At 40.4% G+C, this 26,219-nt stretch overlaps 1 protein-coding gene and 1 long non-coding RNA gene across 2 annotated transcripts; one reads left to right on the plus strand and one right to left on the minus strand.

Annotated features, from left to right (window-relative positions):
- Window positions 1–942: 942 nt before the first annotated feature.
- LOC113561471 lies at window positions 943–23,122 on the plus strand. Its single transcript, XR_003406210.1, has 3 exons — window positions 943–1,783; window positions 20,779–20,972; window positions 22,539–23,122. It is a non-coding gene; the product is annotated as an uncharacterized LOC113561471 (long non-coding RNA).
- Window positions 15,406–24,881, minus strand: LOC105278166. Its single transcript, XM_011337024.3, has 2 exons — window positions 23,501–24,881; window positions 15,406–19,510 (listed from the first exon to the last, which is right to left on the minus strand). The coding sequence occupies exons 1-2, from the start codon at window positions 23,513–23,515 to the stop codon at window positions 16,091–16,093; spliced, it is 3,435 nt and encodes a 1,144-aa protein (XP_011335326.1). The 5' UTR covers window positions 23,516–24,881; the 3' UTR covers window positions 15,406–16,090.
- Between the last annotated feature and the right edge of the window lie 1,338 nt (window positions 24,882–26,219).

Consider the following 26,219-nt stretch of genomic DNA (forward strand, 5'->3'; position numbering starts at 1 on the left):
AACGCGGCGCGAGATATTAATTTTATGCGTTAATTAGTTTGTTTCGTTTCCTTTCCTTCTCTCTCTGCTTCTACTCTTTCCTTCATTAATATTTAAGTTAAATTAATTACTACTTCGCTTTTATTACTGTACGACAGACACCTGAGATTAGCAGTGCTAAGCTTTTTGCAATAAATATTCTTCTAATCGTGTTTTAAATTTCTAATATCATCTCTAGAAAGTTACCTTCAAATAATCCGCAGCGTGTATATTTATCGTCCTTTTTTCTTCTTTTTCAAAAAGTATTTTTACGCTTTTAGATATTATATGCATTTTATGTTGATTTTACAGAAACTATGTCGAAAAATGTCAAAATTCTGTGATGAAATGGTCAAGGCTAAGAATTCTTTCAAGGCGCCTAGGTTGTTGATAGAATTTCCAGGTTATTAAAAATTTCAGAACACAAAGAGCGCGCGGAGGAAAAGAAAAGCATTCAAGCAATTCGTCACTCCTAACTTCATGAATCCGCAATCAACGCGTGTAAACAGCCCGCTTGTGCAGGATCTTGTAAAAAAGTAAAAGCAAGTCTTGGCAGAGCAAAGAACAGAGCTTCTGCTTTACTCATACTAGCTTTTCCGCTTTTTCAAATATATGTATAACATTACGGCAACTTTTCTTTACCAGAAAAACTAAATAATTTCCAAATTACGTCGTTTATAAATTTGTATATTAACCCGATATAATTATTCGATGTACACACGCGATGCGCATTTTACGAACGCGCCACGTACTGCTAATTCTCCGAAGGGTGTAATGTTTTATCGTTATTTCGTCCGTTCGGATCTTTCCGCGGTACTTTTTATGGTCCAAGACAACTCCGAGAGTTCGAAAGGCTCCCTTATAAATGACTGTCCAGCTACCCTATGATTTATAACAGCTTTTAGCTTGCACGCTCGCAAAAAATTACGCCCGAGCAGAAATATATCCGCGGACGGAGGCAAACTTTTCTCACGAGAGAGACACGATTTGCTACTGTAAAAGAGAATACTAAATTGAAAGATTTTAACGTTAGGGGCTGTGACTCGGTCTGCAAACGTCGAGCAGCAGGGAATCCATTTGACGTCATCCGCTATATAAATTTTGTACACCACGCGTCAAACGAGATCTATTCTAATTGTTGCATAACGGACATGATTACGTGTACAATAAAGCGTGCACTCGCGAAATTATAATGATGCATATTGTATTATTCAGAGCGCTTACGCAGATAACAGTTATTGGTTACTATTTATTATAATTACGTTTCAGTCATTGTCATTATTATCATAAGTTATTAATGACCGATCGATTCGTCATAATCGGTCGCATGCAAATTTATTTGCTCGAAAGGGAGCATTTATTATCGCCTACGTATTATCGCCTGCCTGTCTATCTAGGACGAATCCTTAATTTGAAAACAATGCACATATATCGACAATCGATTGGGATTAGCCGGATTTGCAGGTGCACGAGCAAATCGCCTTCTGCAAGGCAGCCTAATCAAGAAGGAATGCATTCGATGTTGGTACGCAGCACGAGCTGATGGGGAACGGTGTTTCACTGCTGCTGGCGGGCGTTCTTAGGGAGTATTAGTGACCACTCTCCAGATCACTCAAGAGCCTACCCTACGAATTTCCGGTCTGAACTACGCGGCTCGTTCCCCCGGCTGGTTCCCACCACTCGTCGTTAATTCATCCCCAGTAGATTGACTAAAGATACGAGGGATTCGTCAACTAATGCGCGCATTCGACTGCGTAAAGGGAAGGTAATTTATGTACATTTACTAGCACCATTGTCTACCGTCCACCGACGCGATAAACGTGACATCTGCTAAATGTAGATCGGGAGGAAACACATATACTTTGAAAGTTTGGGATGTCAAAGTTTAAATTAGCTTAAATTAACACTTGCTTGCAAAAGTTGGACTAACAAATGTCTGTAACGGCATGAATCTCTGTCGTTCATTGCTTAAAATGCTCTCACTCTGTCTGATCCAAGAATAGTCTTTCGTAAAACAAGAAATTTGCGTGATTCCTGATCTTTGGAAAACGTTAATAATACGATTAGCACATAGTTACCCATCTGCTTTTAATATATTTGAAAACTTTGCTTGCCACGAAAAGTTCTGGAAAGGTTCTAAATAGGCCGTTAAGTGGTACAGATGTTCCCAAGTTTCCCAGAGGTTCTATTGGATCGTCAACGCGGCATCAGGCCGCGCCAGGGAGATCGTCTGGTAAAGAACGCTGATGGAAAATGACATTATCTTTATATAAGTCGGCCGAGTCACCGGCGGGGCTGAGGGGGCAGGCGGGGGAGAGGGCGATTCGTAATTGCTTAAGTTAAGGAATGCGCACCGCGCTCGGACGTACCGGCGAAAGCGAGGCAAAAGGAGAAAGAAGGGGAGAGGGACGGGGATGGAAGAACAGGCGGATAGGCGGGTATGCCGAGGGTAAGTTCAAGACCGTGGGGTGGCTATGAATTTAAATTTCTCTAATTAGGACGCGTGGGAGACGCGGTGACGCTGTTGGTAGCTTTCCCTTCGGATCCCTCACTCCCCTCTCTATCTCTGTTTCTTCTCCTTCGTTCGTCTTCTATCCGCTTATATCTTCTCTCTTCTCTTCGTCAAGTCCCCTATTCTCACTAGCGTGATCCTTATCTTCGTCATTCTCGCGGTGCCCTGGCCGCGCTCTCTCTCGTGCTCCTGGTGTCTCGCCATAATACCGTACTAGCCGCAAAACCCTCGCTCTGAAGTAACTCAAGTAAGAGGTGGCTCGCATTCGCCGTAGTTGACACCACCTGACTCAGATTTGTTGCTTCTCACGTTCTAACCGAAATTTATTTGAAGCCCGGTAGCGCGGGTTAATTAACGTCTCCCCGGGGGTAGAGTTAGTCGGTTCGCACTGAAGCGGGTGCGCAAACGGAAATCGCGAGCGCATACAAAAGCGAAGCAATCGAACACACGCCGCGGCCGCGGTGTGTGTCGTGTGAGTAATTGAATGGCTAGTGGTATAACTCAGCACGCGAGCGGCCGCTCGATGCCTGAATCGAGATTGCTCGTACAACTCTGACGCGCCGGCTTCTCTTTTATCTTTCATGCTGTTTTATTCCACCCCCCCCCCCGAAATGCTGTTTGCGGCACTTGCTCATTTGTTCATCCCGTGCGTAGTTGAATATTTCAAACGCTAGCGTTATACTCGTATCCGATTTAGGTTTGTACTCAGAAACGTGTTTCTACAGGGTCTAATTAATATCAGAAACGCGAAGGCGGTACGTCTAATCTGTATCAAATAATAAACAACTGGCGCGCGATAAGTGGTATAAGTATGCTAATTAAGAGTGGAAAAAGATTGCTAGAACAATTTCGGTATTTGAGTGCAATCATCTGCAAACTCATCTTCTGTTATCCGCTCGGGTGAGTAACCTGAGCAGCAGTAAGGAATTTTCAGAGAGTTTCAGCAACCATTAGCGAGAAAGGGACTAAGCCGGCGATTTAAAAAAAAAGTTTCCGTGGTGCATACATTAACCCGCGTGAGTGTGACCCCTTGCGTCGGTGTGTACGAATCTTAATTCTTTCTTTGTTATCTCCTTCCACTAATTCACGATGATGGCGAAGAAGGGGGAACAGCGAACAAAAAAGGAGGGAATAAAGTTAAAGCCGCAGTCGTAGCTAACATTTTTCGTCGCCTTTGTCTTGAAAGATTAAAGGCTTAAAATGTCCACAACCGTTCTGTATATTTTTACCCTCCAAGCGCTCCTCAATTACATTTATTATTCTTACGAAATTTCCCTGATAATTGTATCCATTACGTAGATACGATCATATACTGCTTTTAATATTGGTAATATATTATATATAATACATTTTTAAATTTTTATAAAAAACTATTTATTTTGAATTAATTGATATTTGAATTGAATCGCCGTCAAGTATTGTGCTACCAGTAACGAGACGTTATATAACGCAATGTAACTCTGATAAATTATTATGTCATGGTACGCGAAACTTGCAATGCGAAACTTATAATGTGCAGTAAAATGATTTTTACGTAGATAAATCTGCGAATTAGGAAATGCCAAAATTAGCCAAAATGCGACCAAAACGGGCCAACGATTAGAATAAAAAATAAAAGCTGCAATCAAATTTGTAAATTTGCGATAATTAAAAATATTGATTATTGGAATGTAAGCGACGCGATTGAGTAGGGTAGGGACCTGTACATCTGTTCATTAGGTAATGAACTTATTAAATCAGAGAAGCGCGGTGTGGCGGGGAATTTTACCTATATCTGTGATCTCCCTTCGCTCGTTATTCGTTTAATTATCTGGAAACACTGCAAAGGTTAATTGTAATTGGAAGTAATAACAAGTTGAGTGCTGTTTTTTATCGCAATTACGCAACGGCCGAAAAATCTGGCGTGTATAACACTCAGAAGCATGAAATGGAGGATAGTCGTTCCATTAAGTGATCATTATTTGGAGAAGAAAACAGAAATTTGCAAAAGCATGCAACTCATGATATTACAATATTATATTAACATTCGAGTTGCAAATGAGCGGTGTATAAACATATGTTCAGAGTAAGCAGTTTACTACCTGCAAATAACAACTGAATCATCAATTTATGATCGTCGTATTTTAATTATTATGCATTCATACGATGATAATTTTCAAATGAACTGAATCGACTCTTTAATTATCTTACTGCTAAATTAATTAAATCGCTACGTGCAAAATATAGGAGTCTGCCAAAATTAAAAGTTTATGTATTAACATATTTATACCAATTGTTCATTGGGATTTTATTTATTGAATACTGGCTTATGTAATTAGCTTATATTATAATAAATGTAAAAATATTTGAAATACAACATCTCGTGGAATTAATATGTATAAACGTTACTAGACATAACAAAGATAGTTTTATAATATATTATGATTTATAGTATTCTATTTATTATATCTATTTATTATACAATTAATATCTTAAATTGTATTTTAAAATTTAACTTTGAGTTAATTGCGAAAAATCAAACAACACGGAATGACACATAATGCAATAGCTGTTGTGTATAATAAATCTCTTGAAAAATGGCAGATATTAATTTAATATTGTATAATACAATAGGTACGATATTTATCATGTTGGTTATCTTATAAAATGTTTCTCAAAGTTTTCAAAAAATACAACAAGACATATTTGAATAATTTTTTTGCATGTTATAGCGTTTCCAAAATTTAGTTGGTGATTTTACCAGTTTCACACTATACAGTAGCGATGAGGCCCTCGAATCTCTAACCCGCATAACCGAATTAACGTGGAGAAACGTTCGTGGTACAGGTTTACCTTGCTACAGTTTAATCCCGCGTTCCAGGTCGCGTCCAGAATGAAGTAGTGATGGTGTTGGTGCATGCGGCGAGGGCGAGGAGTGACGTAAAATTTAAGAACCACCCGCATTAAAATCACTGCCTCTGCCAGTATTTCAGCGGCTCGCTCTTTGTCGTTCCTCGCGTGCGTTCCTTCTCTCGCTGCTACACGTTGTGTTCGCTTCAGTTTGTACAAAGGGTGAAAGCATCGAGCGGGAACTAGTGGAAGAGAGAAACAGGAAGAGAGAGAGAGAAAGAGAAAAAGGAAGAGCAAGAAAGAGAATGAGAGAGAGACACACAGGGAAGAGAGGAACGACAGTATATAAAGGGTTCGCAAAGTGACTCGAATTGCCGCACAGTCGACTTTACGAGACGGGGTATTGCTAATATCAGAGCATAAGGACCACCCCCGACCTCTCTCTCGATCCGGCAGCCACCTCCCTCTTGGACCCTTCACCGCCGGCAGAAATCGGCGGCTCTACCGAGACTCCTTAACCATTCGACCCTCCGCGACATTTTTAGTGGCCATCAAAAACCGACGCTGGCTTAATTATTAGGGCAGGAGCGCAGGAAGTGGTGCCTTACCTTCTCACCGCCATCTCACCACCGCTACCATTGCCATTTCACCATACCGTCCGTCCGTTCGTCCGCTGACTTCGTTCTCAATAGTCCTCCGAGACTCAACTACGTGAACAGCTTAGAGAATCTTTCCAGTTTTGAAGGATCTTGAGAAGTTTATAGAAACTAAGGAAACGAGAAGTGGAGTACACACACTGAGGGCGCTCACAGTTATTGGTTTACTGTGTGTTCTGTTGAGAAATGTCCAAATGATGGCTTGGGTGCAGAAACCAAACAAGTAGTAACAAAAAATTGCTCAAAGGATTCTGAAGTTTTATTAAATATTTTTATGAAATATTTTCTTTTATTCCAATAAATGAATGAAATAACATTGTAAATCTTTTGCAATATTTTAAATATACGCATGCAGATGTAATAAATTATTACACACGATGGTGTGAATTAAATGTTTTATACAGGGTGTCCGGTAACTCACGACTCAACGCTCGTGAGTGGATAAAGCGGACTGAACTGAGTGGAAAAGTCCTATACCATTTTGCAATTTTCACAATAGTTAACAAGTTATTAATTATTAAAAATCGTGCTATTAGTCCGGCCTACCGCCGAATGCAAGCGCGCGGCGAGATGCGACCGCCTAGCGATCGAGTGCCTAGCGATCGCAGTGGCAATGGCTGGGCATGCCATTTGTAATAAACAACTTCTCGCGCCTAGCAACTTTGATCGCTAGGCGGTCGCATCTCGCCGCGCGCTTGCATTCGGCGGTAGGCCGGACTAATATAGCGATTTTTAATAATTAATAACTCGTTAACTATTGTGAAAATTGCAAAATGGTATAGGACTTTTCCACTCAGTTCAGTCCTCTTTATCCACTCACGAACGATGAGACGTGAGTTACCGGACACCCTGTATATTAAAAATATATAGATTGTAAATATTGAGTATTGATCGGAAAGTCCGATTTTTTAAACAAAATTACATCAATTTTTCATTGATGCAATGTACATTCTAAAAGGGAAATCCAACGTGATTGAAGTTTTCCGTTAGTGAAAGAAAAATCACCTAAAATTACCTAATTAATTAACGAACGGATGATATAAATACCTTACATTTAACGAGGGTGTTATTGTGTAATTTCCTGATTAACGAGTGTGACTGATTAAGAGACAATCCCACTCTCGCCGGGAAGCAACGCAAACGAGCAAGCAATTCGAGCGGAATGATTCCCCTTTAATTGCACATGGCGAGATCAGTCATTAGCGCGCGATGCTTTCCTCTTTCCCTCTCTTCGAGTCCACACAAAGCTTTTCTGCCACTCGAAACCGTCGCGAACTCGGTGTTGGTATTTCGCATCATCATCACGCTCTTGGCGCGAATTATGAGGGAGGGTTCGTACGGGGTGTAAAACGGTGACGCCATCGAAGGACTCTCAGTCCTGCAACGAATGATGAAAAGAAATATTTGTAAGTGTAAAAGTTGATTTATCCATCGCATTGTTCAGCCAAACGAACTGTCGATCGAATTTCTTTCGCACTATAGTGTAAATTACATGCTTTACAATTACAATCAGAAATACGTGCTTTGATTAATCTTTCTCAATTAGATTGTTCTTAATAAAGATCTAATTATACTTTTTTACGATTGTTTAACGCATTGTACTTAAAATAGTTTTGCGGTTAGGTCTTTTAAATGAAAATCGTTTTCACGCAAGTAGCACTCGGAACAACTTACTCACTCTCTTCCATGCTCGTTAAAAATGATGTTAGCAACATGCGCGCGGCTATGTTTCGGTTGTACAAAAATGCAACAATTAGTTACGTTTGAGTAGAAGCATCGAAAGGACAAAACGCTGGAAATAATGAATGACCCTTAGCGCGCGTTATACGTTACCGCGAACATAAAGCTTGCGAACGATGCTTTGCAACCGGGTGACGCGGGCGTGCACTCAACACCACCACCGCGGCGAGGACAAACGACCGAGCATATCCAAATGAAAGATCGTTTTCCAGATGCTAAGGCTAACAACGGTCGTAGCGAAAATTACGAGGGTCCCGTGAGTGACCGACCGGTTACGACGATGGAAATTTTATCAGCCATTCCTCGAACACGCTCAAGCCGGACGCGCGCGGCCGCTCGCGAGAACGTTAAAAGACTCCCTCGCAAGGGTAGAAATTCGCGAGGAGGGAACGGCCTGGAAAACGGAACACTTGCGCACGCCCGTGTGCGTGCATATTGCGGGGAAAATAGCTTAGTTTCGTCGCGGGACCAAAATTAGATTTCGTTCGAGGAGACGTTCCGAACGTTCGCTCTCTAACCCACCGTTCCTTTATCTGCCCTGCGCTACCTCGCCTCGGTACCACGGTACCCATCGGTCCCATTCTACCCCCATTCTTTCGTCTCGTCTTCTTCACTCTGGATCGCCGCGTGCGATTCTTCCTCTCTAACGGGTTTCCTCGTTTTTCCTTCTCTCCGCGCCGAGATTCCGGTTTCCCCGGAGAGACGCTCGACGACGTCGCGACGCTTCTCCACGTTCCGCGGTACTATGCATATTTCACCGATTTTTATGGAATTCCTCGTAGACTTCTTTCCGCTTCCTACTCGTTCGCCGCTTCTTTTCTCTCTCTCTCTCTCTCTCTCTTTCTCCCTCTCTATATTTCTCTCTTTCTCTCTTCTCCATTTCGATTACGAACATACTTCGTCTTTTTTCACTCCATTGTCGCTTCTCTCTTCGCTTCCTGTCCTCATTTTGCTACTGTCCCCAACATCCATACCTCGGATAGTTTTCCTTTTCTTGCATGTAACACAGCATACGTTTCCTTATTCATGTTCGGTCTCGTCCGCAATATCATGGGATTTCAGACACGGACTTTTTATCATTCACCGTAGGCATTTGACAAGACAGATACATTGGAATATTAGTTTTGAGAAAGCTATCTAATTTTGTCGTACAAGCAAGATCGCTATCGTAAATATCATAATCGTGATAAGCAAGAAGTTGCAATCCTCACTCGTTATTTGATCATTTATTTTGATTTTATTTAACTATGTAATTTATTTTGATTAATGTATTAAGATCTGGTTAAATGTCGCTTGTAAGATCGATTTACCATGTCGTCATAGTTCGTCATATATTGCTGCAATTACACATTAGCTTAATGTTTTATGAGAGATTGCAAATTTTATTTAATTACTATTCTCGTTATGTACCCGTGTTCATGCTTAGTAAACGACTCCGACATTTATATGCAGGTCACGTAGGCGTAAATCGTTACCTTTTAAGTGATGCTGCATGGAGTACGCAATCACGCATCATCGTTCTTCGCTGTCACGCATGAAGGCTAATATGTCAATAAATTGATTATATGGACGAAACTGCATGTCACTAATCTGGTTAACCTAATTAGCAGTCGCGCATATATTCTGCAGTGTGCAGTGCAGTGAAACAATATCATTAGTCATATCTATAAATACTCGTTATTTCTCGCAATCACAAATGAGCCAATAATAATTATATATTTAGTTAAAACTCTGAACTACTAACAATAAGAAGATTTCATAATACAATTTGTGTAAAAAAAGTTTATTGTTGTAAGCAATATTTTTATTACAAAAGAGATTTACATAAGAATTATTTATCAGCAGAATTTCTCCTTTTCTAATATTGCAGAATTTTTATCTTTTATTATTTATGATTTTATCTTCTGATATGAGAGAAGAAGAGAGGAAATAATACGTACATTAATTCTAATAATCTTAATCTGCAAATATGATGAGCTTCGAAAATTTTAAGAACAAAGGTTAATATCTGCATTTATTAATTAAATCTAGATTCCATCACGCATGAGAACTTTCACGAATAGAGTATTAGTTTGATTAAACGAAATATTACTTGCTCACGCGCGAGATTTAACACGATATTGCAATTAACATCCGCATGAGACAGTTCTTGTTTTCCTTTCACAAAGTGAACCACCAAGTTGCCTTCATTCTGCTTTCCTTTCCTTATGTTAAATAAATTTCTTCTTGAAAGGTCAAATCACTTGCAGGAAATCGTTGCGATCTTCTCAATAGATATCGCCTGTCACCTTTCTCCATTCACTTATGAATTTGCTGTAATCCCCCTCTATGAAATATTGACCATAAGTCGTGGAACGCAGTAATTTAAACGAAGGTAGTAGAGCTCTCTTCTTTTATACCTAATAATTACTTTTTTTGCAGTGAATATTTCAACAATTTTCTAACTATTGCAAATTAGCGTAAGAATATAGACGGACGAAAGTATGTGTGTTATAATCTCAAAAAATAGTATAAAAAGCACAATGAATAACATGTATTGCAGTTTTCCTGCTCATAATACTTATGCTCGTAAACAAAAAAATTGTGCTGGAGACCTACTTTATTATCATGATGCGCATACGGAAGAAGAGACATGAGGCGTGAGAGCGGCTTTAATCAAGCAGTTGCAATCACGCGCCATGCTAGGTATTGTTTCAAACCGTAACACGTACAGCACCGCGAAACGTGAACGAGCAAGAGTTGTTTGCTAACTATTTTTTCTTTCCTGACATTAAAAGCATTGTTAGCATCGTACAGAGAGTATTATTTTCATTAGGTCAAGCAGATGAGGAATGATAGTAAGCACTCTTACAGTAAATGATTGAAGTCTTTCCGACTTAAATCATTAGCCTTCTGCATTATCTCGAAGAGAAATTCTCCTTTTCAGAGATCTCGCTTTCAGCAACTATTTGCTATTCACAGGAAAGACAATTTTGCCTTTGGCAAAGAGGCTACGGCGGGCATACCGGCAACGATACATCCGAGACTCCGCCTGTCAGCTTGCCTTATATTCCGTATATATCGCCCATGAGGCAACAACGTGCCTCCTGAGATCAGTATGACTGTCGGTGTGTACGGATACGACGTCAGTATGGAAATAAAGCACTTCCGAGCTCTGCGAAAAATGCATACGCTCCCCCTGGCTAACCCTTGAAACCTTCCTCCGAGATCCTTTCCAATCCCTCCTCGTCACCAGCTCGTCTCGAAAAACCAGGAAACTCCACGCGATACGGTATACGATTAAAACTACACGAGAAGGAAGTCGTTACGCGCCTTCGAGATCGTTCGGAGCGGTGTTAAAATTCACTTCGTCTTTATAGGCATCGACTATTTTCCACGTAACAAATGCTGTATAACGTCTTGTGCGGATCCGATGAATTTTAACGATTTCCGGAAATTATTATCACCCGCGTGCGGACTATATTCATGTTTTTAATATCTGGCGCGTATAATTTCTTTAACGTGATAATATGATAACGATTATAATTACCTGTAATGTTTTCCTTCTCAATACTTTGACGAAATTTTAATTTTTAATTAATTTTTTTTAATATCAGACCAACACCATTAGAAATCTTGTTAATTCACCATTTTTCTTGAATAATAATAGAGGAGAATCCCCTATTATGAGATATGCTCCTAATATGAGATAATGGAGTTTCTGCTAAACTAGTGAGCACCATCTGTTAATTCCACCATAAACTTATTACTCTTGGTGTAAAAGTATTTAGTGAAAAATTCATTGTTCGTTTTTGCGTTTAGCTTTTGCAAGAAAAGGTTTGTGAAATTGTGAACATGTCAGAGGAACTTAAGGTAAGTCTTTAAACCTTGTTTATTACATAATAAAGAAATGGTTGGCAATAAATTCAGTATGCAATGATAGAGTAGAATCGTAGTAACAGGAAAATACGCGATTTGTTGAATTGCTTAATTGTAGAGGTTAGATTTCATGATCACGGAACCGCTAGGCGTGTGGCTCGTATAATGAGATATTCAGGGTACTCTTAATATGAGATAATTATTGCTCGAATATGAAGAGTATGTAGTGTAATAAAAAGAAAGAAAATACTACGTTAAGGTTAAAGAAAAGTTAATACGAATTTATATTACGAATTTTTGTGTATTTAATTTTTATAGAATCTGACTATGGAGGTTAGAGAAACGAGGAAGCGTCGACAGTGGAATCGTGAAGATTTGGCGAAGGCTGTGGCAGCAGTATTTTTATAAAAATATCTAATAAAGTTTTTTACTTGCAATACTGATGTATTTTGCACTTTAACACCGGTTTCTCAAAGTATCTTATATTAGGAGCACACTTTCGCGATCTTGCGTAAAGCTCTTTTTTCAAATTTTTTTAATTTTCAGAAAAAATAATATTTAAATTAGATTTTTCATTTCACCAACCTAAAGCTTATTAAATTCTCTTCAAGAGAACGTATTACATTTTAAAATTCTGCCTATAGATTTCCTTACATTCGGCAAAATCGATATGGTATCTCATAATCGGGGACTTTCCTCTATAATTATTTTATATATATAAACTATAAAAAATTTATGGTATTCTGTAGATTGTAAATTTGTATAATAAATTATACAAAATCAATAGATTTTTGTTACATACCCTTGAAAATCTAAAAGCTACTATAGTAAATTTTTATTTAAAAAAATGCAAGAGAATTAAAGATAGGAGAAATACTCACCTATATTTTAACAGAACCGACGGAACACCAAAATAACGTAAAATCTGTGCATCGTCAAACGCTGGCGCAGTGCGAGCCACGCTGGTTCAACGCGAGCTCGTCTTTGCACCGGAAAACGTGTGAATATTCTCATAGCTTCAGTTTCAGATTACAAAGGCAGTTTCATGATCACATTATCTAGTAGCGCGAACAAGCAAAATAGCGGAAAGAATGAGAAAGAACAACGCAACGGTGCAGCACAGCGGGGAAAGGAGCTGGCGAGCACCACGCGGTGAATGGATTCACGTGGAAAATCTGCGAGTAACGATTTTAGCAGCGAGCAGCTAGGTGCTAAACGCTCTAACCGATGGCGAGGCGATAGCGTTTCATTTACATAACCGTAATTCTATTTAGTGGCGGACACCTAATTCCCCCATACGTTTCCGTTTCTCGGCCGTGCCAGAATTCACGGTATTTAGGCAGCCGCCGATGTAGCCGGGTACTTTCTCGAGACAAACACTTTCGGATGTGCAAACTTGTAATCCACATTACGGCGGGGCCAATCTCCGCAAATGGACTCGAAAACAACGTCTTTCCGTAATATCCCGCACTCTTAACCAGCCAATATTTACGGTGTGATTTGTGTAATGCGTTGCGCCGCGGATAGAAAGTAAATTATCATGTAATACAGAATGATGTGTATGATGTATGTACATAGAAAGAGAGAAAATAAAATCGGCATATATCGCAGTTGCAGCATTTATTATTGCTGCTCATTATCCAGCTGCGATAAATTAAGTCAATGTAGGACAGAGGGAGAGAAGAAACGATAGAGAAATAAAAAACGAGACCGTCTATAAAGTATCCATATATTATATTTACATGCGGAGCATACATTAAAAATACAGGCTAGTAAGATCGTTATATCCGGCGAGTGATAACGTTGATTGCTCATCGGATATAAGCTGGATGCCCACACGTAGAGCTTCGCGCGTACGAAATAATAAATTAAAGTCCTATTTTAAAAAAAAGGAAGGAATGTTGGTGGATACGGGTTAGGAGCGAGTGGATGCGTTTTATGGCCTTAGCAGTATCGTCACTGCGTTTCTTCGTAACAATGAGCGTCTCTTAAACGCATACGCTCTACTTATTTTACGTATCTGCAATACACCAAGTTATGCATAACCGTTTGCCAGGCGAAACCATAAAAATGCACGAAACTTTAAGATTATGCCACACTCGGGGATTTTAACGATAGCGCGCTTTCACGATACGCGCTCATTTTCAACTTACGCGCGGAACTGCGAATCGTGAGTCGCGTAAAAGTCGTTAATTCCGCGCGCGGCGGCGCGCGGAAGGAAAAATATAACGTTCGTCCCTCGTGCGTTCCCTTGTGATTTCCCCTCCCCCGATAGTATCGACGTTTCGAGATCGCCCTGCCGTTTCCGCCATGCACAGTCCTAAGCACGCAGAATACGCGCCGCGTATTTCTCGCGCGCGCACGAGCTGGTATAGAGCAGCAAACTAGTCGCATCCGCACAGTGACCGCCGGTTATCGTGACCGAGCCACGCAAAACCAAGTGTGACGCACCTGAACGCCCGCAGAGACGAGCAACTGCGTTTCACTCGGAACGAGATTCTCATAGGAACCGGGTACCGTCCCGCCGGTCCGTTAAATGAGGTTTGAACTTTCACCTCGGCTGCGAAGGCTGAAAGCGCGAAAGATACGAGGCCGTCGATCACGACCTACCAGCCGATGAACAACCGAGCGATTTTACGCGGGTACACCATATCGCTAGCTGTACATTCTGCGAGAGCAGTGCCGCAACCTATTGACCTACATGAGTATTAATAAGCGCAAGTAATGTCTCGCACCGTACTTGATGCCTTCGTCTATCGTGCAGAGCAGCGAAATGTCAGACTTGGCGCAGTTCGAGTTTCGAGGACCAAATAGAACCCAAAATTGATCGATAATCCGACAAAGGTCTCGTTCGATATTTGAATAATTCCCTGGTACCTTGTCCTCGAAAGGACTACCGAGTCGACGAATGAATTTCCATGAACGAAGATACGATAAGCCGCTGACGCGAGGACAGTCAGAGAGCGTCCTGGATCTTTGATCGGATCCCGAACGTGATAACGTTTGACCTGATAATCAGGATCGGCACTCGTGAAATCTTCTTATGCGATAAGAACACCAACGATACCCTGCATTCCTTTCTCTACAGTCGCTCTCGTGATCCGGGAGAGAAGTGAAAATTTCTTAAGGGGGGAGCCTGCTTTAGAACGCTGAAAATAAGGTATATTTTACGAATTGTTTTTGGAGAAACTATACAGCGGATCGTTATAAAACTTTGATGCATTTATTAGTACATGTTTAAAGATAAAAAAATTATTTTTTGATTTAAATATATCGCTTGTAGAGGTCGTCCTGGAGAAATCTTAGTGCAGCCGCGTCGCCGGCATTGCAAATTGGTGAGCATTCTCCTGCCTCCAAATTTCGTCTAAACTGAAAAATTGAAATATGTTCTCGTTATTTATGAATTCCCATCGTCGATGAACCAAAGAGAGAAGACAAAAGTTGAAAAGTGCCAAAATGGTGGAGCTTAGAACACAAAAGTACGATTTTTAGGCAAAGTTTTTGAACTTTTTCATGCAAAAATAATTGTTTAACTTAATGTTTTTATGAATATTAAAGGTTCATCGACGATGGGAATTCATAAATAACGAGAAAATATTTCAATTTTTCAGTTTGGATGAAATTTGGAGGCAGGAGAATGCTCACCAATTTACAATGCCGGCTGCACTAAGATGCCTCCAGGACGACCTCTACAGGCGATATATTCAAATCAAAAAATAATTTTTTTTATCTTTAAACATGTACTAATAAATGCATCAAAGTTTTATAACGATCCGCTGTATAGTTTCTCCAAAAAAATTCGTAAAATTATACCTTATTTTCAACGTTCTAAAGCAGGCTCCCCCCTTAAACAAGCAGATGGCTCGTCTAATAACCCGTTATTGATACGCTAGCCGACAAATAATGATCACTTTCGCTTGCAACGGGAGAAAAGGATTGCAAATCTCTCGTTTCTTGCTCGCGCGGCTCTCATACCCTTCTCCGATTCCAATTCGATTACGCGTTCTGGAGATTTTTGAAGCTCAACAGTATCAGAAATTATATAATGTAATGCCTACGGTCGGACAATTCTTAGAATTCGAGACGAGTTGCTAGAAAGTTTCGACATCAGATTGCAAAACGTTGATTAATTCATGCTCGATTTATGCTGTCGCAACCTTTTCGGAGATAAAAATCCTAATCTGTACTGAGACATGATCTTTGCGGTTGTACATTCCAAAGAAAATATCATCGAAGAACGTGTAACGCTTCGAATGCCCGCGTGCAAGAAGCATTTATGATTCCGCCATAGATATCGCTGATTGGTGGTGCGCTCTCGGAGATTCGTTGTCGATCGACCGCAAGCGTAGAAAGTGAGTGGCGTCGCGTTATCCTCGTCGGAAACGATAAGTCTCTGCGAGATGGATTAGGGCGCGACCAAGGCTTTATCATTAAATATACTATTAAATACTCTCACAAGGCACTCACACAATTTTAATTACAAGGAGTCGCAATCGCTCTGCTCGTTCTCCGGAATGGCCTGCATCTCGCTTTTCGTCAGCGACCTGATCTCTTTCCTCGGTTTCCCGTATCTCGTGTTATAGAACAAAGCCACGGACGGATTTTTCACGTACTTTCCGTCTTCCCGCCTATCGCTGGCTTGCTGTACTTGGTCGTACAGTCCATCGTTCTGTGCTTGATTGCCCACGGTGATAAAGTGACCGTTGGTAATAGCAGTTCCTTGCGGCCGGAGATCAGAACCGAAAGCTTGTTCGAATTTCTGAGCCTGTGGAAGACCATGAAGCTGCACGGCACCATTCTCCGGTTGCTCTATGGCGGCCAGTATATCCTGAAGCAGACCATTCGACAACAGCTGATCGTGCCTGATGCTGCCGTCCGAGTTCTCGGTGCCCAGTCCGCCGTCCGCTGGTTGTATCTGCAGTCTGTAGGTGCCCTTGGAACCCTGAATCTCGAAACCATCGGCATTCTCGGCGGTCAGTCTCTGAGCCACGGACAATGCCTCGCTACCCTCGTTCGAATTCAGAAATTGACTAGCGTCTACCTCGTTCGCTCCGAAATTCTTTTCTTGGCCGTAACCCTGCGCGGTTAGGCTCGCGGTCAGCGCTTCGGCCGTTAATCCTGAACCGTGCCCGATGTCCGACGTTGCCGCGGAGTAGGCATCATGGAACTGACTAGAGAGTTGCGCGGAGGACTCGCCCGGAGCATCCGCGGCAGGCGCGTGAATCGCCCCGGAATTGCTCGCTTCGCTCGCCGGATCGTAGGTTATTCCCACGGGATTACCGTAGCTGTCTTTCAGATTCGTTTTCTGTTGTTCGCTGTGCTGCAAATCCAGCGTGTTCAGCGGCGGTCCTTCCAGGAAGTTAACGCGCGGCTTCACGAGCGGCAGCGAGTTGGCAGTGAAAATGGAATTTTGATGATTACCCTCAGTAAACTCGACTTGCGCGGAACCCGTGGGCAGGGAATTCGTAAAACCTGAGCCGTGATTGTCTACGTTTCCTGCACTTTCAAAACCGATCTGCAGCTTGCCGCTGGAATGCGCGCTTTCATGCGCCGGTAATTCGCCAGCCAACGATAGCTTCTCGCTCGAGAGCGCTTCACCGCCCGAAGATAAGCCTCCACTCAAGTGCAGCTCTCCGGTGGAATGCAATTCTCCACTTGAGGGTAGACTACCGCTTAAAGGTTGTTCTTCGTTCGCGGGCAAAAGGGGCTGTAAGGAATTTAAATTGCAGTCGTAACCGCCGTTATCTGACAAGGGTGCGTTTACTACAGGTGTGCCGTATGTCGTTAGCGTATTACCAATTCCGCTGTACAGGTTGCTGCCGACTTCGGAAGACATCGAGACGAATGAAGTTGCCGGGCCAAAGTTTGGCGCTCCGTAAGTTAAGGGAGGCGTTGGTCTATTGAAGTCGGTGAACGATAATGGCGTCCCATATTGCACATGGGGTGCGGCAATCGGAGAATTGGAGTCGTATCCGTTCAGCGAGCTAGTTGACGCGAAAGCGTTGGAGAATACATTGCTCGATCCCGCCGTTTGGTGGAAAGATACTGGCGCGTGGAGATTCGGCAACTGCTGCTTTGCAGGCGGCGGCGGTAGGTATCGATTAATGCTGGACAGAAGTCCGGTTGGTATCGATTCCTTGAACTTAATCGGATCCCGGTTTCGCGGTGGTATCAAAGAACTAAAAGGAACTGGCGGTGGCCTGAACGGGCCAGGGAATCGGTGATACTGCAGATTCTGTTTGTGGAAAGAGTTCCCAAATAATCCAAACGACGAATGCACACCTCGTCCTCCTTGTGACGCAGGGTAAGGTCCAGTCGGCGAGTATGACGAGAGAGGAGGTGCACCGTACGAATCTAAGGGTGGAGGAGCCAGCAAGGACGCTCCCGACAGAACTTCAGTATGTTTTCCGAAAGTGGCAGTAGTTAAAGGCACTCCGTAATCAGCCGACGGTGTTTGCTGCACTGGCTGCTGCAGGGATAGATCGTTTCCTATATTTTGGAGTACGTGAGAATCCCCGCCGTTGCTTAAAGCAGCAGCATGCGATCCGCCCTCATCCGACGTCAGTTCTAGCCCCGAGTGAAGCGAAGCGGAATTAACGTTGACCGTGTTCTGGATATGACTCAACGATGAAACGTCAGAAGTGCCGCCCGATAACGACAAGCCCGAGAGACCCTCGTTTGCAGGCAACAGTTCAAATCCCACGGTCTTCACGATGGATTCGATGTTTGGTGTTACCTGCTGCAAATGCTGTTGAGCGAATTGGTGGTGATCGGATTGGCCGGACGAAATAACACCCGGACCCTGATTATGCAAAGGCTCGTACTGCGGCAACGGTGGCGGCGGTAATCCGTTGCTCTCCGAAGAAGCCGAGGATTCGTGTACGGATGTCTTCAGATTCTGAGCCTCGGGATTGTTTATCGGCACGCCGTAAGAATCGCTGGGCGCGTTCGGGTTCGTTGAAACGGTCAGGGCAGCGTGTGACAATTGCGAGGAAGACGAACTGTCGATATGATTATGCTTCGCGTCTATCAGAGCGCCGTTTTGATTAGGCGGGGTGGCCAATCCCGCGATGGGCTGCCATCCATCGTACTTTATGTCAGGTGGTGTGGGTGGAGCTGGAACTCCTGGCGGAGGTCCTGGCGGTGGAGGCCCGTACAAATCACCGACCGGTGAACCGTATTGCGGTTGCGGTGCGGGTAGAGGCCGCGGCGGTGGGCCGTACTCGTCATTGGGCAGAGGATTAAACTGAATAGGTAATTTCGGAGGTGGTGGACCGTAAGTCTCGAACGATATAGGAATAGGTGGTCCGTGGCCGGGTTTGGGCGGCCCATGCTGACTCGCCAGTGGTGGCAGTCCATATTGCTGACTCGTTGTACCGACCAACTTCAATGGCGGACCGTACTGAGCAATCGGCTTCGGCAATCTAAATGGTGGGATCGAAGCCGGCGGCGCGAAGAGTTGCTTCGGCGGTCCATAATGAAGTTTCGGCGGACCGTAGCTGGGCTTTGAGTGGAGAGAGGATGATGCTAGACTAAAAGTTTGTTTTGGTGGTCCATACTGCGGCTTGATACCGAGCGGCGGTCCGTAGGTGGCAACCGGCGATCCATATACGGGCGGTGGCAGTTCTGGCGGCGGCGGTGGGTAAATGGGCGTTGGTCCAAGGTTGCCGACTAATTCTGGGGGCCCGTACACCGGCGCTGGCCCGTTAAAACTGAGTCCCGATGGTGGCCCATATTCATCAGATAGAGAAGTGAAAGTATTACTTATTCTATCATCAGCATTGACCTTCGTGGATTTATCGTTTTCCTTAACTAACGGTACATTTGAAGCTGCTTTGTTGACTACCGCTTCTATATGATGTCCAATCAGCAGGATGCAGAACAGCGCGAATAGCATCTAAAAACAGAACGAGATGACTAGAACTGAGAAAGTAATACCGTAACTTTCGCAACGATTAATTTTCTATCTTCTGCACAAATGATCACGTTTACGAGCATACCGAAAGTAAATTTGTGTAATAACATCAACTTATATAATGATGATACGTTGCCTTTAAGATCTCGAAAGATTTATTAAGTATAACGAACAGTATTATCACATAGTAAAACTGGAAATGTAATAAAACTTGATATCTCAAATATATGTTCTTAAAGATATTTATATAACTTCACTTTTATATTTTAATACTGAATATTTAAATATTTGAGCTATAAACATACAAGATAATTACGTGATTATTATATGTAAGAATTTATAATATTATAAATATTATAGGTTATTTAATTTTATCATATAATTATAATTATAATAATAGAAAAATTCATATAATTATTTACTTTTGTACTGTTATTCTTGCATATATCTCTAAACGTTTTGAATAATTATGATTAATAACAAATATGCAAAATACAAAATAAGCAATATATAAAATTTTTCTATTATAATTATCAGCAAAAATAAAGAGAAAATAATTAGGTCTCCTATATATCTTTTCAAACATCTGAGACGTCACCTTATACGTGTTCTAATTAGTTTGTTAGGATTAAGAATAGTTTCGCAATATACAGAGATCACCCATGCTACTCGGTATTGTTAGGGCTACATTCGAGGCCGTGAGAACTTCTGTGCTATTCGCTTAAGCTGAGGAAGTCAGTTCAACGTATGTGAAAATTATGTAAAGAGCTACGTTTATACATGTTGAGCATTAGGAGGCGTGCAAGAATGAATAATTACGTCAATCGTAAGTGGTAATGGAGAATGTTGCGTGAAGATAAATTGCGAAAAACGGACAAGACGGGATTCTTTTGGAAATGCTAATTTCAAATTCACTTAGTCGAGTGTTATACAACTATTAATATGAAACATTATTATAAATATATATGTTATCTTAAAAACAATATATATATATGTTTGTATTATATAAAATATTTTAACAAGAACTTTTTAATCTTAATCATAGTTGTTAAAATCACTCTAGCTAAATGTATTTTCAATAGAACTAAAACCTGCTAGTTTTTAGTTTTGCAGAGAAACTCCTACAATTTATATAATCATTTTATTTTGTAAAACTTGCATATTTATTATAAAAAGATGATAATTTATGCTCTTAATAATTATTAGTAATATTGTGTATAATAAATTTTTGGAAAATTATTTCTTTTGAGAAATGTTACACCGAAGAGAAGAAGCGATGAAAACGTACAAGCTTACCGTTTGTCAATGCCGACAAGAAACCATCGACTTCTCTTAAGTGGCACGATGGCCGAGATGCAAGGCTAACATAATCAACCGTACTTTCTCCAAAGACCACGGGAAATGTTTGCAACCCGGCAGCGTATTACAATAATTGCAATTTCAGGTAATTACGCATTCAATGACACTTGGCAACCCGCCTTCCATCGCAATATTTAATCATTTACGTTCAAAACACGTATTCTTTACAAAAACTCGATTCACAAAGTTGCTCAAGAACTTGATAGATAAAAGAAAGTATGAAAAGAATCAAGGACATCATATATGGAATAAAGATATTTTCCTATACTTGCAAATGTGATGAGCATGTCGGATTTATAATCACGATCTGATTAAAAACTATGAGATCGTCGTAAAAGTCTTACTATCAAAAACCGCATGCAACCTATTTTCGATGTAATTTGTACACTCTGACACGAGCCCATTAAATTTCTATCGTGTACTTCTGAACATCTGGAGAGCCATATAAGACGAAGGAAAATTCATTTAATTCGTAGCAAATTAATTTTCTGAAAGTATACAAGTGCTGTTTGTAAATTACATTTACAATAAGAACAATAAAATTCTCAATTTTTTAAGAAAAGATTTCTAATTATTAAATCGTATGCGAAGTTACAGAATTATAGTATAAAAAATAATGTCAATTACATACATTTATGCGCGATTGTAAGATAATTAAATCAGTAAAGATGTTTTTATATTAATTCAATATGCAATGATTCAGATCAATATGTAAAAAATTTATAGGACAGCATCATCAGATCTATCAATTCGAACGAGGTCAACAAAAGAAAGTTTCAATCACATGGAATACGTTTGTTCGAAATATATTCCCATAGATATTTTCACATTTCTTATATCAGATCTTATTACTGAGGGATTCAATCAGATTCAATCATTAGTACAAAATTTATGACTTATCTTTATCTGCATGCTTGCCTGCATCTTTATAAATTATCGGTTAGCGAATACTTGGTAAAGTGATTTAATGACACGCTGTGTACAGACAACGCAAGGAAATTACATCAATGATTATATCCATGGAGGATAGATAGTATCGGAATCTTCCTCTCTAAATCTTACTAGTTCATTTCTTATGAGCATTGACTACGCACGCATAATTAAATAGCTGTTTGATCCGAGCGATCAATATTTATATCATTTTATTGTTGGAAATAATCACTTTTACTTTATGCGGGTGTACAATATCATTACTGCCCGTACGGAAGTATATGTTTCACGCAGACTCTCGTTTTCACGCACGCGATGATACAATGACCTATATTTCTCAGATAATTGTATAATAATCGTTTATTAAATTATTTGCGATTAAATTTTTATACTATTTTTGCATAATGCGCATACAATTTACAATGCAAAGGAGAGTCGAAAGAGTCACGTTCGGCGAGCGAATTAGAAAAATCGGTTCTACCTCGGATCAGTCGTTATGAAAGACCGATAAGGAACCGGTAATTACTTCCTAATCTCTGATCGGGAATCGTCGCAGTGCAATTATCGATAATGCATACGCCTAAGACCCCTCCTTTCATAATGCATGCGCCCCTCTCACCCTTATTACTTACGGAAATTTATTCACATGAGGGTGTAACGTTATTTCTGTTGTGGAGATTTCTGCGCTCTAAAGTATTCTGTGCACTTTTTTATGTTTCAGATAAAACTGAGATACGACGCAATATGTATACATACTTGCGAAGGCGATCAATCAAAACGCGGAAGTTGTAGTCCGTTTGTAGCAGGTATGAATAATTAAATACGAAACGAAAACTTAAATGACTGTAAATCTGAAGTTACTGGCATTAGCAATTAATTAACAAGCAATTCTTTATTTTAATGACATTTTAATTTTAAGATAGTATGTTTTAAAAAAAGTGAATTTTTAAGTACGTACTTGTGATAATCGATAATGTATTCAAATTCATTCGGAATGATAAAAGAAAGGAAATAGTTTATCAAAGTTATAAACGTATAAGCAGATATAAACATGTACATAATGTATATAAACGTATAAGCACGTATATAAACAATGGTGAAAATTAATACTGCTAATTAATATATAAAATAATGTTTATGGATTATATTATATGACAAGCTGAATGTTAATTGTAGCATTTATCTCAATAACGATGTACTAAAGCAAATTGTTATTGGAGAATGCAAATACCGTCGAGGTGTTAAAAATATCATGCATAAGATGTAACGCAATTATATTAATAAAAATTACGACAAACGCAGCAATTAATGCCTTCATCAAATTTGTCATTTATCAATATCTGAAATACACATTATTATTACAAGCAAAGTATGTTCAATTTTAGCGTACAACAATCTGTGAGAATAATAAACGGGGAACTTTAATTCATTTCAAGCAAAATACGGGGATAAGCGCGCTGCTATCATTTCCAAAAAAAGCTTCATCCAAGAAAAACCAATATTAAATAAATCGCATATATATTTTCAATTGAAAATAGAAACTTTGTTAATTCCCAAAGCTCCAATTTTCTCTTTGATTTTTTTTCACAATTATATTCGTCCAATCTTCATTTAATTTTGCGAAGATGAGCGTTCCTGCTGGACGAAAAGTACGCGGTACAATCAAGTCTCACTGCGACCTACCTTGAATTTAGCCATGACATACGCGCGTAAACCGCAGCCTCGGCACTACACACAGATTATCCGACACTACGCAGATCTCCTTGCTCTTGACGTGATATCCCTCTCTACTTTTCGCCACCGCACTTAAAAGGAAGTCGCGTATAGCCCGCGTTTGTGTCGTATGCGATTTAACGGTGGCTTTTCGTGTCACACGTCGCGCGCACCATACTGGCGCTCGTCAGAGCCCGCAGCCTCTTTGACGGGTGAGCGCCACGACTCGCCGTTACTAACACAAAAAATGCTCAGTCTCGTATGAAGCCTCCGCTTATATAGACTCCGAGAGGGCTACCAGCCGGAGGAGTCGTCGACTGTGAGGTTGCCGGGTGAATCGTGGAAAGGAGACCCGGGAAAAGGAGAGAGTGAGCGCGCGCCTAAGGGTACAGAGAGAAGAGAGAGGCGCCGAGAGATACAAAGAGAGAGAGTGAGAGAGAGAGAGAGAGAGAGAGAAGAGCGCAGAGCGAGAGGAGGGCATACACACGGAGGAGATGACGCGGGGAGGATGGATGACAGTGCGCGAGAAGAGGGAGTCCTCCTCACACGTCGTTTAAAAATTCTCTTTGTAGAGAAAGTAGGCTAGCCCTGCCTCTGTCTCGCCGAAGAAGTCGAAGATGCGCCGCCACGCTCGTATCCCCCGGTCCCCGGTGACGGTGGAACGTCCGTCACGTGAAACCGGTTGTAAATCCTCCCGTGGCGTACTGAAGGTACAGAAGGAAGGATTGGTCAACCGTGTATTCCACCCTGCGCTCACATTCGACGCGTCGCAAACCGACGTGAGTTATCGAACGGCCGTGTGCCTGCTGGCATGCATTTCGGTACCAAAGGACCAAAAAGAGCGGCCACGATCACGGGGTCCGCATAAAAATGCAAGTGAAACTTATGATGGACTTTCCGTATCTCGCGATCGGGAAGGACACTCGGCGCAGCCAGCTGGAATTGGCCTAAATCGCCGCACGCTTGACAAATATATACGTGACACTCGAGGTTCATGTATATGATAAAGTTTTATTTTTGCTTCGCATGTTTTCTGGTTTTTTAAGGATTGGCCAAGAATCAGTGATGCATCATTGAGCCTTAAAGAACGTACGTAGATCGAGAGTGTTGCGCGGCATGTATGCGTGAGCGGTCTTACGCAATACGATGTAATAATCCGCACGGTGGATTGTAGATTGGTGCAATCCTTGATCATACTAATTAATTATCGCAATATGATCGTAGACTATGTAGGAACACATGTAGTGATATTAACGCGATACGGGAAAACAAATTTCTTCTTTCCAAGTAGAACTTTTCTACTCTCTAAATATATATATATTCTAATAAAATTAATTTTAAAAAATGATATTGATAATATTCCTTCTCGGTAGAAGAAAATAAGATAATTAACATTATGATAAAAATGATATAAAAATCAAGATGTGCTCCGATATATTTTTCATATTTAGTAATTGATTTATAAAGTATTATGTAACCATAATTTATACTTCTAATAAATAATTTCATAAAAATATTGCCGCAGAAGAAAATTATTTAATTATTTCCTTAAAATAAAGATTGAAGTGAGACCGTAACCAAGTATTTTATTCTATGCATGAACAAGAAACCAAACTGGTCTTTATAATCGACCTTCGATTGTCAGTGTCGAATCTCGGTCACTGTCAAGAGCAAGTGAAATTTAACTAGAGTCAGGTTATTTGATCACATCGATCACACGTTCGCGCGCAATTTCCTGCAGCTGTGTAGAAAAACTGGCCTATCAAGGTGTCAATGCTAATGCCAAGATATAATTACTCTAACGTTTTTAATCTTTTACTTTTCATCAATGATGAATTATAATTAGTTACACAAGATGAAATAGATTTCTTTTTGAAAGAAATAGCATGTAATTGAAATATGTAATTTAATGAATTTTAGGTGATCCATTATGTAATACTCGACTGCATTAAATATTAAATTAATATATATATATATATATAATATAGTTGATGATAGTGTTGCGCATATTGCTATAAAAATAACAAGTTCATACTGGACTTATCTTTTAAAGTTACTAGTACAACACAGGCGCGCGCTATTTTATTTTTCACTATTAATAACGTTTTCGAATAATAATATCTTATTTTTTATATCTATTATTATATCTATTATTTATTATATGCACAATTATCACACTCTACCAAATTGTTGACCTCCACGCGAAGACAGCCGCGCGATGGTACTCTAAACTGAACATAACGCACAACGAGCGCTATGCGCGTGCTATTTTATTTTTCAATGTTAATAATGTTTTCGAATAATAATATTCATCTATTATTTATTAAAAAATTTTTTACTTTTTCCGAGGAGTTCTGAGATGTTTATATTATTAATTGGCATATTCCCTAGAGTTCTCTGCTATTGAAAATACCGTAAACTCGGAAATGAAAAAGTTCTAGCTCGTAGAAATTTTTTCTTTTCCGAGAAGTTCTGAGTTGATGATATCATTATTTATTATATTGCTTAGAGTTCTCTGTTATTGAAAATACCGTAAACTCGGAAATGAAAAAGTTCTAGCCCGTATAAATTTTTTCTTTTCCGAGAAGTTCTGAGTTGTTGAAATCATTATTTTTTATATTGCCTAGAGTTCTCTGCTATTGAAAATACCGTAAACTCGAAAATGAAAAAGTTCTAGCCCGTAGCCCTA

Source organism: Ooceraea biroi, chromosome 2 (assembly GCF_003672135.1).
Source record: "Ooceraea biroi isolate clonal line C1 chromosome 2, Obir_v5.4, whole genome shotgun sequence".
Lineage (NCBI taxonomy): Eukaryota > Metazoa > Arthropoda > Insecta > Hymenoptera > Formicidae > Ooceraea > Ooceraea biroi.